The following is a 17,360-nucleotide window of genomic DNA, read 5'->3' on the forward strand; positions in this document are numbered from 1 at the left end:
TGAATGAGGTCCTTGGTGATTCAAAGCTGACTTATCACTGGCCATACCTACTGAGAAGGAAAGAAGTTATGGGGTCCATTTCAAGACCATGACACGTGTCATTATTCTAGACTAAAACTCACATTCCTTAAAATTTTATCCTACACCCTCAAACACGTGAATATCTCCAAACTTCACAGGTCAGGTACCAACAACAAGAGAATATCCCTCTCGCTCTCTCTCCTCACTACTTGCAACAAATTCAATCTTCACTTTATTACACATTTACTATTTTACCCTCACCTCAATAATTTGCTCTTTACTTTTTAGCATCACCACACACAAAACGACGGACCCGAACATTGGGGCCCACAAACCTGCTAAATAATCACAAACACGTCAGCAAGGGCAAGATAGTAAAATCATACCGCGTGAGAAAGTTTTGACGGTAGTGATCAATCAACAGAACAGATGGGACCCACAAGCGTGGCGAAAATACCAAGATTCAAAATTCATGAGATTATCAAAGTCGGGATCACTGGAGGATGCGCCACGTGTACACTCTGAGCGATGTTTTCGCTCCCTCCAAACCGTCGATTCTTCGAACTACGAACGAGGACAGAATGGTAATTTGGATTCCACGAAAATGGCCTATATAACCAGAAGCCTCGTGTAGAGTTTAAAGAAGAAAAAAGAAAAAGAAAAGCAAAAACCAACGCCGCCTCTTCTCTTGTCGGGAAGGGTTATTCGGTTTTGAAATCAAAGAAAGAAAGAAAAAAAAGCTTATCAGGCTTTTTCCATCTCTACATATCCGGCGGAGAAGTCCTTTTTTAGGGAATGCAGAGAGATGAGAGGAGCTTTGTTGAGGAATCCTGAGCTTAATTCTGGGCGTGCCAAGAAGTGCATCGGCGGCAGGAATTGCCACCGTAAGCACGTTGAAGACGGGTGATCAATTCGATTTTCTCACCACCTTCTGTTCTAGTTTTCTGGGTCGGTTTCGAATTCTCTCTATCGAAACTCGGCTAGCTCTGTAGATATATCTTCTCTCTTTATTTTTATCAGTACCCCAGTTGTTTGTTTTTCGTTTTAAGTGTCTGTATTTAGTTTTTGGATTGTTTGAAAGCAAAAAAAAAAAAAAATGGTGGAAACGGGTGGTTGTAAAGATGGGAACTCGACTTTGCTTCATGGGAAATACGACCTCGGTCGACTTCTGGGTCATGGAACCTTCGCTAAGGTGTACCATGCTCGGAACTTGAAGACGGGAAGGAGCGTGGCGATGAAGGTCGTGGGGAAGGAGAAGGTGATTAAGGTTGGAATGATGGAGCAAGTTAAGAGAGAGATCTCTGTTATGAAAATGGTGAAGCATCCCAATATCGTTGAGTTACATGAAGTTATGGCTAGTAAGTCGAAGATTTACTTCGCTATGGAGCTAGTTAGAGGTGGAGAACTCTTCGCTAAGATTGCTAAAGGTCGGCTTAAAGAAGACGTGGCCAGACTCTACTTCCAGCAACTTATCTCCGCCATAGATTTCTGCCACAGCAGAGGTGTCTACCACCGTGACCTCAAGCCCGAAAACCTTCTTCTCGATGAAGATGGCAACCTCAAAGTCACTGACTTTGGGCTCAGTGCCTTCTCCGAGCACCTGAAACAAGACGGTTTGCTCCACACCACTTGTGGAACCCCAGCCTACGTGGCTCCTGAGGTCATCGGGAAAAAGGGCTACGACGGCGCCAAGGCTGATCTCTGGTCTTGTGGTGTCATCCTCTATGTCCTCCTCGCCGGGTTCCTCCCATTCCAGGACGATAATCTTGTCGCCATGTACAGAAAAATATACAGAGGAGACTTCAAATGCCCACCGTGGTTCTCTTCGGAGGCTCGCCGTTTGGTCACCAAGCTTCTTGATCCGAACCCGAGTACCCGAATCACCATCGCTAAGATCATGGACTCTTCCTGGTTCAAAAAATCAGTGCCCAGATCTGTACGGACGAAGGAGGAAGAGGAAAAAGAGAAGGAGAAAAAGTACGACGAGAGCTACTTTGAGAAGACGAAGATGCAGCCGGAGACCCTTAACGCTTTCCACATCATATCTTTATCGGAGGGTTTCGATTTATCGCCGTTGTTCGAGGAGAAGAAGAGAGAAGAGAAAGAGGAGCTAAGATTCGCGACGACGAGGCCGGCGAGCAGTGTGATATCGAAGCTGGAGGAGGTGGCTAAGGCGATGAAGTTTAATGTGAAGAAGAGCGACTCTAGAGTGAGGTTGCAAGGTCAGGAGAGTGGCCGGAAAGGGAAGCTATCCATAGCTGCCGAGATCTTCGCCGTTACGCCGTCGTTTTTGGTGGTGGAGGTGAAGAAAGACAATGGTGATACACTTGAGTACAACCAGTTCTGTAGTAAGGAGCTCCGGCCGGCGTTGAAGGACATCGTTTGGACCTCGGCGGCGGCGGAAAATTCTCCGGTTATTTGATTATTTTCCGGCCAGAAACCCAAGATGAAAAAAAATCATATTTGTTTAATTATTGTCTCTGAATTTAGGAAATGAAATTTGAAACATTGGGACTATGAAGAAAAATCCAATCTTTGTGTTTCTGTGATCTTTTGTCTCTCTCTTTCGCTATTATTTCCCAATTGTTATTACTTGTCGTTTTTCTTTGAGTATGTTTGGATTTGTTGTCGTTTGATAATAATTTCTTTGAATCAACAAAATAACTTGGATCCTTTCTCTGTTGATTCATTGATCAATATTGATGTTAATCACTATGTAGATATGTTTGTTGTACTTGGTTTGGTTTTCCACATGAGATTTTGAATGTTTTTTGTTGTTTTAAGTTGTGTTTTTTAATTGGAACTATTGTCTCTAAAAAAGTGATATCTTATTAAATTACTAAGACATAAGATGATATATGGAGCTTCATATTGTGTATTTTTATCATCCTACGTATAAAAAAATATTATCTGATAAAGGCAAATCTTTTTGCTTCGTTTCAACTTTAACGAGGTGCTTTGGGGGTGTTACTTTATATCTCTTACTAGATAATAGTTTATTCAAGAAAGAGGAAATATCTATGATACATCTTATGGAGATTGTAGATACCAATATTGACCCTTGAGATTTGAGTGTTCTTATCCCACTAGACTGAAATTTTGGTGTTAATTTAACCTTAAAATTAATACCCAAAAAAGAAAAGGAAGTAATGATTGATTTGTTGATTAAAAATTGCTCTCAACTTCTTTTTGAATTTTGGGGCTGAGAAATGAAACTTCATATCCCACTACTACATATATTACTAGTCTATTTGAATACTTTTTTTAATCTTTTTGGTCACAAACATAGACACAGTGACTAGCTTTTAAAAAATTTAAAGGGCAATTTAATAAAGGACTTTTATCATAAGGTGGAAGAGGGTAGGGTTAAGTAATGAGTTCAGAACTTCACATTTGAGTCTTATTTCTTTGGAAAACTAGCTAAGTTGCTTTCCACCACAAAGCTTCAAATTGTTATCCTTCTTGGCTTTTTGCTGAATTATTGTCCTTGGACATCACCATCATAAAATAAAAATGATTATATTTGAGAAAAATAGAAGAAAAAAATTACACTTTTTTTTAACTTTTCCTTGACCTACCTGTCTCTTCTAATTTTACACCTATGATTTTTTTTGGGGCAAATTACACACCTGTGATTTTAACTAAGAGAGAAGTCAATAATGGCATACATATATAGAAATTCTTAAGTAGTTACCAAATGATATGTTATAAGGGCTTCTCCAGTGGAATTGTAAAACCCCATTTTGGGGCTAATATTGCACTATATACAATCTAATGGGACTACAAAATGGACACTATATATGGTGTGCTATGCTAATATTGCATTATTTTAGCACAACAAATTTGTTGTGGTTATATCATGGCAAAAGCCTTTTTCTTACTTTTTAATATAATAATAATAATAAAATTTCATAAATATATATAAGTTGTTATTTTAATATTAACTATTGAATTAAGATGAACAATTTATATATTATAGTTGTTAATTTATATTTCTAAAAATAAATTTTGATTTTTTAAAATTTTTGAAAGGCTTACCTTATAAAAAACGTGTATTTATTATGAAAATATAATATTATAAATTTTTTATTTTTCAAATGCATGTTAATTTGTAAATATAGCTAGCGTGGTTGGAAACAACATTAATTATGACAAAAAAAATAACTAAATTCAAAATTAATGTAGAAAAAAAATGTTTATCTGCTATACTAAGTCACTACGTTGCCACATCATCATAATTGTTATACCATTTTATGAGTAGTAACCAATGAGAAATCTTCCAAATATATATATATATATATCATAATTATATGAATTAAGAAAATAATATAATAATAAAAATATTATATTTTATTAGAGTATAATTTTTTTTTTTGTAACTTTTAATATTGTGGTTGGAATGATAAACACATATATTGTATATTCCTATATTTTTGTGTTGATTCAACACAAAAATAATTTTTATGGTTGGAGTTGCTGTGAGGTTTTGATGTCTAATCCCTACCGAACTAGTCCGTGCAAGTAATTTTATACACCCAAATGTAATTTTGTAACTACATGTATAATTTTATATAAAATAATGTGATTATAAATATATGAATATAAAATTATAAATAAATGATATAATTATATCAGTGTTACATTATTTATGTATTACTCGTATTATTAGTATCTAAATGGGACTACATTCTACCCCACATTGTAATTATAATGAATTCAAAATTATAGATCACCTTGAAACCAATACACAAGTTGTGAATCTTAATTTTCTTCCATCTGTTATTTGTTTAGTTTCGGGATTAATATGTCACTATGTTGAGTTTTTTTTCTTTCTAAAAATAAAATAAAATTTACCAGTGTGATTTTTGAAATTTTGTATCTTGTTCAGTGTTCACTATATATGATTCTAATTATTTACAAATTTAGTTTAATTAGATTATATTTTTCATTTTATATCTTTCAGCTCTATTATTTCTTTTTGTATATATTATATGGCTCTTGGATTATTATTGAGAAATATATACCATTTGTAAGTAATTAAGCTAGTTGATATTGAGTACGTATTAGAAGTTTTGGAAATACATTTATAGAAAATAATAATAATAATTTAAAGAAAACACAACATAACATAATAATATTATAAAAAAAAAATGCATTATTAGCCTTAGAGTGAGATGTTTGGTTTTAGGGATGCTATCCATTTCAATCCAAATTTTTACCACTAATTAATCCAATATAATTAAAAATTGGATATTAGAAATCATCATTCAATCAAATTTAATTCGGTCTCAAAATCCAATTCAATTGTAATTGTATTTGTAATTTGATTGAATCAGTCATTTTATCTTTAAATCTCAATTTTAATATTAAAAATATTAACAAATAAAAAAAGTATACAAAATAAAATCATAAAAAAACTAAACACTATTTAGTATTAATATTATATTAAGTTCTTACAATTACCATGTTAACTCATTGAAATATTAATTTTACAACACAACTATTCAAATTTTAAACTAATGTCTCAAAACTAATAACTGAAATACTTAAATAATAACATAACATGAACACAACAACAACATTTACAAAGTGTTAACATAGCATCAAAAAATAAACAACAATCTAATTAAAAATAACAATATATAAGATATATTTTAATTGTAATTGGATTAGATCGGTTACTAATTGGATTTTCACAGTCCCATACGCTAACAAATTCAATTAAATTAACATCCAATTTTTCAAATCCAATCCAATCCAATCCAATTATAATTCGATATTTAATTGTAATTAGATATCCAATTTTTTATAATTAAATTAGTTCAGGGTGATTAGATTTGGAACTTGATCACCCCTATTTGGTTTGGTTTTGCTTGTTATAGTTTTATTTGGTCTTTTTATTTATGGTTGGTTGTGGGTATTCGATGTAATATACTGGAAAAATAATATCTAATCTTCCAAAATGTCGCCATTTTGTATGGGAATAACAATAAGTAGTAATTTTTATTATGCAGTTACATAAATATCTCAACTGCCGGCCCTATCTCCTATCTGACTGTAGGAAAATCTTGTTCCTTTCTATGCAAATATTTATGTTTTTCTGGCTTTATTATTATTTTTTGTATCGAACAAATATTTATATATTTATCACCTTTTTTATAGCAACGTTGAGTTGAGAAGAATTCATATTAATCCAAAGGGACCATTCCAGGTCATTACAAAAAATGCTTCTGGGATGGAATCAAGGTCCAACACCCCAAAGGATTTAGTGATCATTGCCCACTTAGCAAGATTGTGAGCAAAAAAATTTGAACATCTAAAACCTGAAACAAAATTACAACCAATAAACTTAGCGGAGAGGATAGAAATCTCTTTAACAATAGTCAATTTCCCAAAACAATTCCTGCCCTCTGACAGCTTTGGTAACGGAGGTTGAGTCCCCCTCAATAAGCACAAATAGATGATTGAACCTCTTAGCCAACATATTAGCTACACGACCTGCCAAAGCTTCTCCAACGAAAACAGTAGATTTTGAGGCCTCCACTGTAGCTGCCCAAATTACTTCACCAGACGTGGATCAGCTTACTTGATGGATGCCATATGTCGTACCAAATTGAGTTATATTTTATTTCTAAATTCTATCAACTACTTTTTTAGTATAGTGGTAAATAAATGTCGAATCCACAAATATCTGATTATTCAAAATGTAAACATAATTAAAAAAGAGATTTTATTTTTAAGATTTAATAACATAAAATAAAACAATAATAAAAAAACAATAGATAATATGATTTTAGAAAACAGTTAAGATTTATTTTACGCCTTTAACAATCAATCTATCAATAATGACAAATAATATTTCCTATTACTAATTAAACTATTAACCCTGCAGATAACACTTAAGCAGTCAATTATCCTAGTTATCTTATTATAATTAATTAAAGCTAAGCGCTCATTAATTAATCATTTTTACCAATCAATAAACCTATTAAGCATGCGATCTATTTAATCTAGGAAAAACATTACTTTCAATGGAAACAAGTTAATCTAGGCAAGAAATTCATTAAGCATGTGTTAACGCGGTTTTTCGCCAACATGGGATTAAGAAATCTGATTAGAGAAATTAAGCTTAACCGTAAATATAAACTCACAAAACTTTTACGTGGTTTAGTGGTGTTATCCCTGTTTTCCACCCGTAACACATGGCATGACCCAGTGGGTTCGAGGGCCTTCTTAAAGAGGTCCAGACCCATCCTGAGCCCGATGAACAGGGAAGAAGAAAGTCCTGATAGCGCAATCATCAATGAGCCTAACAACGCTCGATGGGCGTGACCATAACAAGGGAACTAGAACCAAGATGCAGGCCCAACTCATCTTCCCGGTCCCAACCTACCCGTATCCTCCGGGATGCCAATAGAGGTGGCAGGCTAACTAGTCGATGGAAATAGACCTTGTCAAGAATCCATGGGAGATATTCAGTGTCACAATGCCTGTCTTGGCGAATGAACCCGAGTCCTGGTGAACGAATTAGGGCTCTGGTAAATAAACCGGGACATTATTAAAGGAACCCGTACCAGACGTCCGGATAGGGAAAGTTTGATCTTCCCTGACGCTGACATGTCCCCACGAAACATGGAAGCTGGTCTCCTCAACTAACATGCAAAAGAGGTTACGCACGGAACGTACGCTGCTCCTAAGAAATAGTATTGTCACTACTCTGACAGATTCTGTCCCCAGGATCCTCTTAGAAGCACACGCGGACTAGTCTGAAATTACGTACTATTGGCAGTTGTAAGGCTTGGCCGCGCCCAAGCCGGCCCAATGGGCCCTGATTACTATGTTTTATTAAGCAACATTCTTTCTATTATGACTCTATTAACGAGCAAACCATGATTACATCCCTATTGGGCCTGGATTAGTCTGGCCCAAGCCCATTGCACCTGACTGCCTATAAATAGGACCAGTTGTGCACTGTAGCGGGGATCCCATATTTTCTCTTGTAAGCAATTACTCTGCTAAAACTTGCAGAAAACACCATTGTCAAAAGCTCTTTAAAATCGGATACAATAGACTCGTGGACTAAGGCTCATTAACGCCCCAACCACGTAAAAACTCTGTTTGTTTATCTTTGATCCTTTCTTTCTAGCTCTTATTTCTTAATATATTTCTAGTTTCCAAAAAACTTGGTACACATTTTGGTGCTTTCATTGAGAGCTGAAGAAAGTGTGAATCAAACTTGATCATCTGCAAAAACGGTGAATACTAGGAACACCTTGTTCAATCCTGCTCACTAGCAACAACAAGACAATGGAGAACCATTGCCCAACACAACATTTCCTCAAGACCAACCCGAGGATACACCTTATCAGGGCCCTCTGCTTGACGATTCCCGGAACTTCAAGGATGGGGATGATTACAACGAAGGCTATTACGAGGAAGATGAAGGAGAACATGAGGATCACGAGGCCGAGAGCCCGCTGATCCCGACAAGAAGGATATGGATCCCGAGCAAGAGGATCTAGAGGTGACCCGCCTGAGGCAACATGTCCTAGATTAAGAAGCCAAGATAGCTGAACACAAAGAGGCTACCCGCCAGATGCAAGAGTCCCTCTTGACTCTTCAGGCCTTCATTGCTTCCCAAGGATTGGTAGCCAATCCTTCAGCTGTTCCACCTCCAGGAATGCAGCCGCTTGTCCCACCTATCAGGGCGGGCATACCTAACAACATTAGCCCTGTCCTTCCTCCGGGACCACATCCCGGAGCCAGCCCATCGAATCCGGCTCAGGAGAAAGGAAAAGCCAAAATGTCCGATTTTGTGGGAAAAACAAACCCCCATAAGAAAACTCATCCCGTTCCAAGAAGCGGGGATGACCCAAGGCAATTCCCAAAAAAAGGGCGGATGATTCCTGTCCCAGGACGGGATCATCCGAACGATCCGCAGGGCAAGCGCCCGCAAGGTACTAAGCCCCGAAACGTCCCTAGACAGGATGAACAGGAAATCCACTATTATCCCAGCGCCTCCATGAACAAGGATCACGGAGGGCACAAACGTGAAGAAGAACTAGAAGCCATCAGTTTGGGAGACGATACTTCCCGAGTAGACATGCGTGATGGCCTTAATGCCTGAAAGGAACGGACCTGCAAGGAAAAGATTTGCCCCCGAGAAGGCGACTTGAGGAATAACCTCATAGATCGGAGGAACGAGAAAGTCCATCTGGATGATGGAATGGCCAAAAAGTTCATGGAACAGTTGGTCGCTCTTAAGAAGGTCACAAATCGCTTGGTCTGGAAAAGAGAAGGCAGAGGTTCTGATTTTGAAGAAGAGGAAAAGGAGCCATGCGCCAAGCACATACTAGATATTGTGCTACCGAGGGGGTTCAAGATGCCAAACCTACCCGCCTACATTGGGAACGCGGACCCTAGGGATCAGTTGTCTCACTACAATCGCCTGATGATCGTGGCTCACGTTTGTGACAACAACAAGTGCTTATGTTTCTCGATCACTCTGGCTGGACCTACAGAAGAGTGGTGGAAAAGACTCAAGCTGGGATCAATCCAATCTTGGTCTGGATTGTAGTCAGTGTTCCGTAAGTAGTTTGTGGCCGCCATGAAAATGGACATGAAAATTAGTGCACTGGCCAATGTCAAACAACATCCCACGGAGACCCTCCGGGCTTACATACAACGCTTCATGGAGGAAGCCTAAAAAACTAAAGTGGATGACGAACAACGCTTGGTGGCTCTCCAATCCAGGTTCATAGCTGGATCCTCTCTCTGAGACGACATGTAGCGCAGCAAGGGGGCCATCCCTTGAAGAATTCATCATGAGGGCACAAGGTTTCATCAATTGGGAGGAGGCCCGAATCCAAGCCTTTGGGTGGCAGCCAGCGACCCAGTCGACCGCCCAAAGCTTCCCCGAATACGGAGCGCAGTATCTGGCAAGTCTTTATCCGACACCCCCAGTGGCGTCCGAATCTTTTGGGAGCAATGGGATGACATTCATGACCCCGAAGGTCTATGGGCCCACCTCAACAGGGTATGTTCCGGCTCCATCGACCCCATTTTTCGGGTACGGAGTGGCACACTTTGGGTACAGTGCTGCACTCGGTGGTTCCCAACCACCTCAAGCCGGAGGAGCTGAGGTGAGTGTAAACCCTTCCCATGGAAAAAGATCGGGAAAAGGTCAGAACCGATCCGGGGCCTCAAAAAGGAAAGAGGGGTTACGAACCCCAATACACGGAGTATACCAACTTGTTCAACACCCGGGAAAACATATATCTGGCAACAAACAATGTAGTCCATTACTGGAAGCCAGCCCCCATGTTCAAAGGGGGAAAGAATTCGAGGGACACCAACAAAAGGTACGCACCACAAGGATGTGGGTCATACGATCGAAGAATGCCGTTAGTTGAAGGATGAAATTGAGAACCTAATCAAACTGAGGCATCTCCACCAATGGGTCAGAATGCCAATAGGGGTTTCGGGACTGCCAGTAGTTCCCAAACAACCTTCGGCCTCAGATGCACCTGGTTCGGGAGGGGGCCGAATTGGATCTGTGGATAGGAGCGGACATGGCGTTAGAACCCATAGAGGAGGCAGAAGAGGTGTGCATCAATGACAACGACCTGACCAAAGTAATCCAGGTCGGGAGAAACCTGAACCCAGAGGTCAGGGCTGCCATAATTTCCTGGGTGAAAGAGAATCAGGATGTCCTGGCCTGGTCTCATTCAGATATGATCGAGATTAACCGCAACGTCATATGTCACGCCCTGAACATCGACGTAAATGCATCCCCTGTTCGATAGAGGCGGAGGCCTCTAGGGGCGGAGAGAGCAGAGACCCTCAAATTAGAAGTTGAGAAGTTGTCCTCGATCAGCTTTATTTGGGAGGCCCTGTATCCCATTTGGCTGGCCAATCCGGTGTTGGTACCAAAGTCGAATGGGAAGTGGAGAACTCGCATCAACTTCATTGATCTTAATAAGGCCTGCCCGAAAGATTGTTTCCCTCTGCCCCAAATGGACCAGACGGTGGATGTTACATCCGGGTATGAGTTGTTGAGTTTCATGGATGCCTACTCCAGCTACAACCAGATCTCAATGCACGTAACAGATCAAGAACACACCAGCTTCCAGACAAATAAAGGTGTGTACTGCTACATTGTCATGCCCTTTGGGCTTAAAAACGCCGAGGCAACCTATCAGAGGCTGGTTAACAGGATGTTCTAGAATCAACTAGGGAGGAACATGAAAGTCTACATAGACCTCAGCCGGACATGCGGATGATCTGGCAGAAGCATTTTCCATCGTTCAGAAGTATGGGATGGAGTTGAACCCCAAAAAATGCACCTTTAACATAGCTAATTTTTTTTTAAAAAAAAATGCCAACATAACTTACTCTCCCAAACATATGCCATTTCTAATTTTTTGGACAAAAACACCCCTAACATTAAACACTCCCATCCCGCTGTATTTTCTCATTTCTCTCTTAGTGAAATTTTCTCTCAGACCTCACATTCTCACTATCTCTCAGTCGAAACTCTCTCAGGACCATTTTCTCCATCGCAACCGTTGCCACCATCGTCTCCATCGCTGATAATGGTAAGTCGGTTTTTATGTTTTTTTTAAAAAAAAAATTGAATCGTAATGTATAAAATCGATGCAATTGGTTTGATTTTAATGTCTATTTTGCAAAAATATAGCTTTAAATGGGTTTGATTCTATGTGCATCGTTTTGGAAGATTGTGTTTAAGTTCTGCAAAAATTTTGTGGGTCGATGTTCATTCGATTCATTTCGATGTTTAATCGATGGTAATTTGATGCATGTGTATATTTTTAAATAATTTCAATGTTTTGTCATTGATGCGCAATCGATGCTCCATCGATGGTATTTCGATGGAGCATTAAATGAAGGCGATAGTCAATCGATGCGCAATCGATGGTATATCGATGCCATTTCGATGCTTGCATGGTTTTCAGTTTTTTTGTATAATATCGAAGAAATTTCAATGATATGTCGATGCAATTTTGATTGTAGTTCGAAGGTATTTCAATGCTTTCTAAGTTTTAGTTATATATTGATAAATCTATTAATTTCGATGCTATGTTGATGCTAATTCGATCCCCTTTCAATGGTTGTTCGAGCACATTAATTTGATGGTGATGCATCGATGTTAATTCGATGCTATGTCGATACGATGTCGATGGCTTTTATATGTTATGAAAGATATTCGATGCATAATCGATGCTATTTCGATAGCATATCGAAACATTGTTTATTTTATTTTTTCTATAATCGATGCAATTTCGATGCTGATTCGAGGGTGGCTTAGTCAGTCGGTATTTGTTAAATGTATTTCGATGCTATTTCGATGACACATCGATAGTTTGTTTGTTTATTTGTAAAATCAGTTTCGATGGTATATCGATAGTATTTCGATGCTGATTTGAGGGTGGCTTAGTAAGTTGTTATTTGTTAGATGTATTTCGATGCCATATCGGTGGCACATCGATAGTTTGTTTGTTTATTTCAGTTTTGATGGTATGTCGATAGTATTTCGTGCTGATTCGATGGTGGCTTAGTCAGTTGTTATTTGTTAGATGTATTTCGATGCCATTTCAATGACATATCGATAGTTTATTTGTTTTATTGTAACATCAATTTCGATGCTATATCGATAGTATTTCGATGCTGATTCGAGGGTGAGTTAGTCAGTTGTTATTTGTTAAATGTATTTCGATGCCATTTCGATGGCATATCGATAGTTTGTTTGTTTATTTGTAAAATAAGTTTTGATGGTATATCGATAGTATTTCGATGTTGTTTCGATGCATGCTTGTATAAGTTGATTTTTGCTTTTTGCTTCGATGCCAAATCGATGGTAATTCGATGGCAATTTGATGACAACACCAGACTGAGTATTTTTTTTTTTTTTGTAAATTCAACTAATTCTCTCTATTTTTTTTTTTGGATATTTTGCAGATGCCACCCAAACGTATCCCACCGCTTGAGATCCCCATAAAGGATCATTATGTCGGTCGTATGACCTATAGAGGTTCCGGGAGGTTAACAAAATTGAAGACAAGGTTTGAGGAGCATGGATTGTTGGGGAGGGTGAATAAGTCTATTTTTGGACCATTCTTCACAGCCCCTGCCTTTTCTTTCTCTGGGGCATTGGTGCACACACTACTTTTGCGGAAGGTGAAGTCTCTGCATGGCGATGAGGTGCACTTCTTGATGGGTCCAAACTTATGTACATTTTGGGTGCACGAGTTTTCCATTATGACTGGCCTAAGCTGCTCCTGTCCACCACTTGCCACTGACATTCAACCTCACCTTACGTCCTCCCACCTCCTTGATACATATTTCAATATGGAACCCGAGAAATACATTAGGTTCAATATGTTGGAACGAGCTTTTAGTATGTGCGATGTACCAGAGGATTTGTACAAGCTCGGTTTGGTTTACTTTGTGGAGGGGGTACTATTGGCCGCTGAGAATGACAATGCTATTTGGCGAGAGTCATTGTCGATGGTCAAGGATTTAGATTATTTTGAGAAGTATCCATGGGGATCCCTTTCATTCAATACAGTTGTGAAAAAATTCAGTAGAGATATGAAAGCGATTGGTGCTACAATACCTGGTAAGAAGGCAACGAAGACCACTGAGGTGGAGTCTTCTAAGGGTGTTCAGGTGGAGGCAAAGCTGTAATAACCCAAAATCACTAATATGGCTTAAGGGCCTTGATTAGTGTGCCGGGAGGGCATAATTGGTTTATGTGTGAATTTATTGATTTAATGCATGATTACATGATAAGCATGCTTGTATGATTGTATGAATGTAAATGCTATATTTGTGAGAACCACATTATTATGTGGGTAAGTCTGCAGCGTGCGACTTGAGGCGATCCTAGGAAGCCAGTTAGCGGGAAAGTCACAACGGGGCTTAATATTTGACTTGGGACAAGTCAAGGGGTATTCTGGGAATTAGATGATTATTTGGGTTATCGGGTTATGAAAATAAATATATGGAGATATATTTGAGGTTAGGGAGCTTAGGCGGGAATATTGGGGAATTTTACCATTTTGCCCTCGGGGACGTTTCCAGCACCTCGAGCCTCGGGATTGACTTAATTAACCAAAGTTAGACTTAGCCAATATAGAAACCAGTGGAACAAAAGAGAGAAACCGACCCTTTATTGTTCATCTCCTCTTCTCTCTCAAGAAAGCTAGTGAAAACTAAGGTGAATTCAGCTGGAAATCTTGTGATTTGAGCTGAAGTTTGAGGAATTAGCGCAGCTCTAACCAAGGAACACTCAACCAAGGCCAAGGTAAGAATTGAGTTTTGTTTTTGGGTGTTAGAATTCTGGGTTTGGCTGAATATTAAGGGTGTTTATGGTTTGAATATTTAAGGACTGAATTGGAGCAGAGAAGCTTGGGTTTTGGCTCAGAAGTTGATAAGGAGGTGGTGCATCAAAGAAGGTAAGCTTTAATTCGTAATTTAGAGGTTAAAGTCTGAGTTTGCATGACTGGTTTTTGTGTTTTGAGCTGCTGGGTTTCAGAAATCAAAATGGGATTATAATGGGTTTTTAGGCTGGATTTCTATTGGATTATGTTGTTAGAATCATGCTAAAAGTCTTGTGATTAATGGATTTTGGAATTAGGGTGCTTTGGGATGATTTTGATTAAGGTTAGGATGTTAGAAATGGTGGATTTTCTGGGCACGAAGGGTAGGGCCGCGGCTCTGTTCTAGAGCGCTGCGGCCCTGTGAAGCAAAGGGGCCAGGGAGGCTTGCTGAAGGGGAGCGCCGCGGCTCAAATGGGCATCAGAGAGGCTTAGCCTTTGTTTTTGGGGGTGGGCCATGGCTCAAAAGGGAAAATTTGGCTAAATGAAGGTTTTAAGCGCGAGAACCTAACCTAGGGTGCTCGGGATCGATCCCACCACCGTGTTTGGTGGAATTCGATGTCCCGGAAGCTAGAACTATATCCGGGAACCTTTGTTTGAGTATTAATGGAATCCATTATCTTGGTTATGACTAGGTGCTGAGCTAGGGCTTGGGGATCGAATTGTGCTCAGGAGGCATTGCTTGTAATTAGTACATTTGAGAACTAAAGGTAAGAAAACTGCACCCGGTCGTGGGTTTATAATGGGACTAAGCGTTCCCTATCTTGTATGCTTTGAAAGGATGGTATTATGCCATGTAAACAGTAAACCAACAGCCTTACACTAGCGCACAGGGCGCGGCTCGGCCACTGGTAGCTGAGGACAACTTAGTATGCACTGAGCTCAGTTTAAGCGAGCCAGAGTCAGTGGGGTAAACAAAGGGTGCGACCTAAGGTGTCGACCCTAGTTATTGTGTGATTTGTTGTTATTATTGGTTGATGGATTGTTATACTGTGTAACTGAGTGATGACTAGCTGATGTCTTGACTGAGACTTTATGCTCTGTGATAGTTGTGATATGATAAGTATATGATCATGCTTAAAGGGGTGTTCAAATGTTATTATTGCTTGTTATGCCGTGTGATATGTTTTCTTGCTGGGCCTTGACTCACGGGTGCTACGTGGTGCAGGTAAAGACAAGAGCAAACTTGATCAGCCCTGACTTGGAGAGCTATGTGAGTTGAATGTACATGACCAGTTGCTCAGCCGCCACAGCTGAGGGAAAGAGAGGAATAGGGGAAACTAGAAACGCATGTTTTGCCTTAGAATGGCTAATGATTGTTTAAACTTTGGAAATTTTGTAAACTGACTTTCGAACGTTGTTCCTTTTTGGGATCCCATGTGTAAAATGTTTTGTTATATAAAATGTACACTTTTGAGACCAAAACCTTTTAACCTTAGTTCATTAGTGGTTTCAGTATCACATTTTCATTAAATGACTTGATTAGCAAGTCCTGCACCTTTATAAGTACACAGTGTAGCGATCTTGGCTATCCAGGATGTTACAAAAGTACACCTGCAAGGGGTATCCACCAGCCTTGCAATATTGGGCATACGAGACGATTCTTGATTTGTAGAAGGAATACGCCAAGCCCTGTGGATTCAAGTTCCCTAGGATGCTATAGTGGGATAGCACAGGCTAGCTGAAGCATTTGCAAGTGAAGGATGTACTTGCGAGGAGACGTGTAAGTTATTTTAAATTTAAATAATTCAAGAACTTTTGAATTATACTAATCAACTTATGTCGTTTCTAATTTTCTTGTTTTGTTTCCATTACAACTATCATGCATTTCTATCCTAAGGCCTCGACCAGACGAGCGAGACTTCTTCAGCACCATATATCAGAGGACAGAGGGGGATGCTCCTAGGTATGCGATGTTGCATATTTGTGGAGGATGTCCCGACGGATACTGCTCCAGATCCTAGTGCATAACCTACTTCTGCTCCTGCTTCTGGGGCTTATGAGGTTGTGTTGGGTGAGATGGCCAGACTATCAGGTGAAATGGATGAGGTTAAGGCCACTCTAGGTATCTTCCTTAAGAATCAAGAAGTCATATTGTTGAAGCTGGCAACACTTGGTGGTATACCTACTCCCGCACCTACTCCAGCAGAGGATGTAGAGTACGACATTCTCCCCACATGTTACAAGCCTCCTATTGGAGAAGCCACACCTCCTCAGCTAGTGCAGACGGTCTTAGGTACTACTAATCCATGAGTTTTTACATGTTTTAAAGAGATTAGATACTAATTGCTCCAGTTACAGGTAAGCGCACTAGACAGAGACCAGTAAGGTACGAGGACTATACTCCAGCAGCCAAGAAACCAAAGTTCAAGGACCCAGTTACGATCTATCCTTTAAAGGTGTTGGATCAAGATATGTTGACAACTTTTAACCGATGGGTACTCGGTGAGATTGACAATAGCAGACCGAGGAAGTTGGAATGTTGTGATGGCACCCCTGTTTGGTTCCTGAAGTTGAAGGTGGCAAAATAATGGTTGGCAGAAACTGTAAGTCTTTTATATTTGTAGTCAACACATTCATCTCATTTTAACAATCCATTCCTTAACGATACTCTATTTATTTGCAGCATCTCGAAGCTGCGAATCATCTTATACGGGGACATCTTTTTGAGTTGTTGAAGATGTACCCCGTGAAAGCCACCGTACTTGATTCATCATTTACACAGTATATTCCTACTAGATATGAGGACTTCAAGAACAAGAGCAGGACTTACCAATGGGATGAGGACTTTCTTAATTTCATGAAAGGAGATGCTAAAAAATACAAGAAGCCTTGGGGTGATTACAACGAGGTCTACTTCCACTGGTGCTTGGAAAATTGTCATTGGGTCCTTTGCGAAATAAATTTCTCTGATTGGATGATCACTGTATTTGACTCAGA

General features: G+C 39.3%; 1 protein-coding gene across 1 annotated transcript; it reads left to right on the forward strand.

Annotated features, from left to right (window-relative positions):
* The first annotated feature begins 654 nt into the window (after positions 1-654).
* Positions 655-2,570, forward strand: LOC133782927 (CBL-interacting serine/threonine-protein kinase 6). Its single transcript, XM_062222396.1, has one exon. The coding sequence runs from the start codon at positions 1,118-1,120 to the stop codon at positions 2,441-2,443; it is 1,326 nt and encodes a 441-aa protein (XP_062078380.1). The 5' UTR covers positions 655-1,117; the 3' UTR covers positions 2,444-2,570.
* The last annotated feature ends 14,790 nt before the right edge of the window (positions 2,571-17,360 follow it).

This window comes from Humulus lupulus, chromosome 6 (assembly GCF_963169125.1).
Source record: "Humulus lupulus chromosome 6, drHumLupu1.1, whole genome shotgun sequence".
Lineage (NCBI taxonomy): Eukaryota > Viridiplantae > Streptophyta > Magnoliopsida > Rosales > Cannabaceae > Humulus > Humulus lupulus.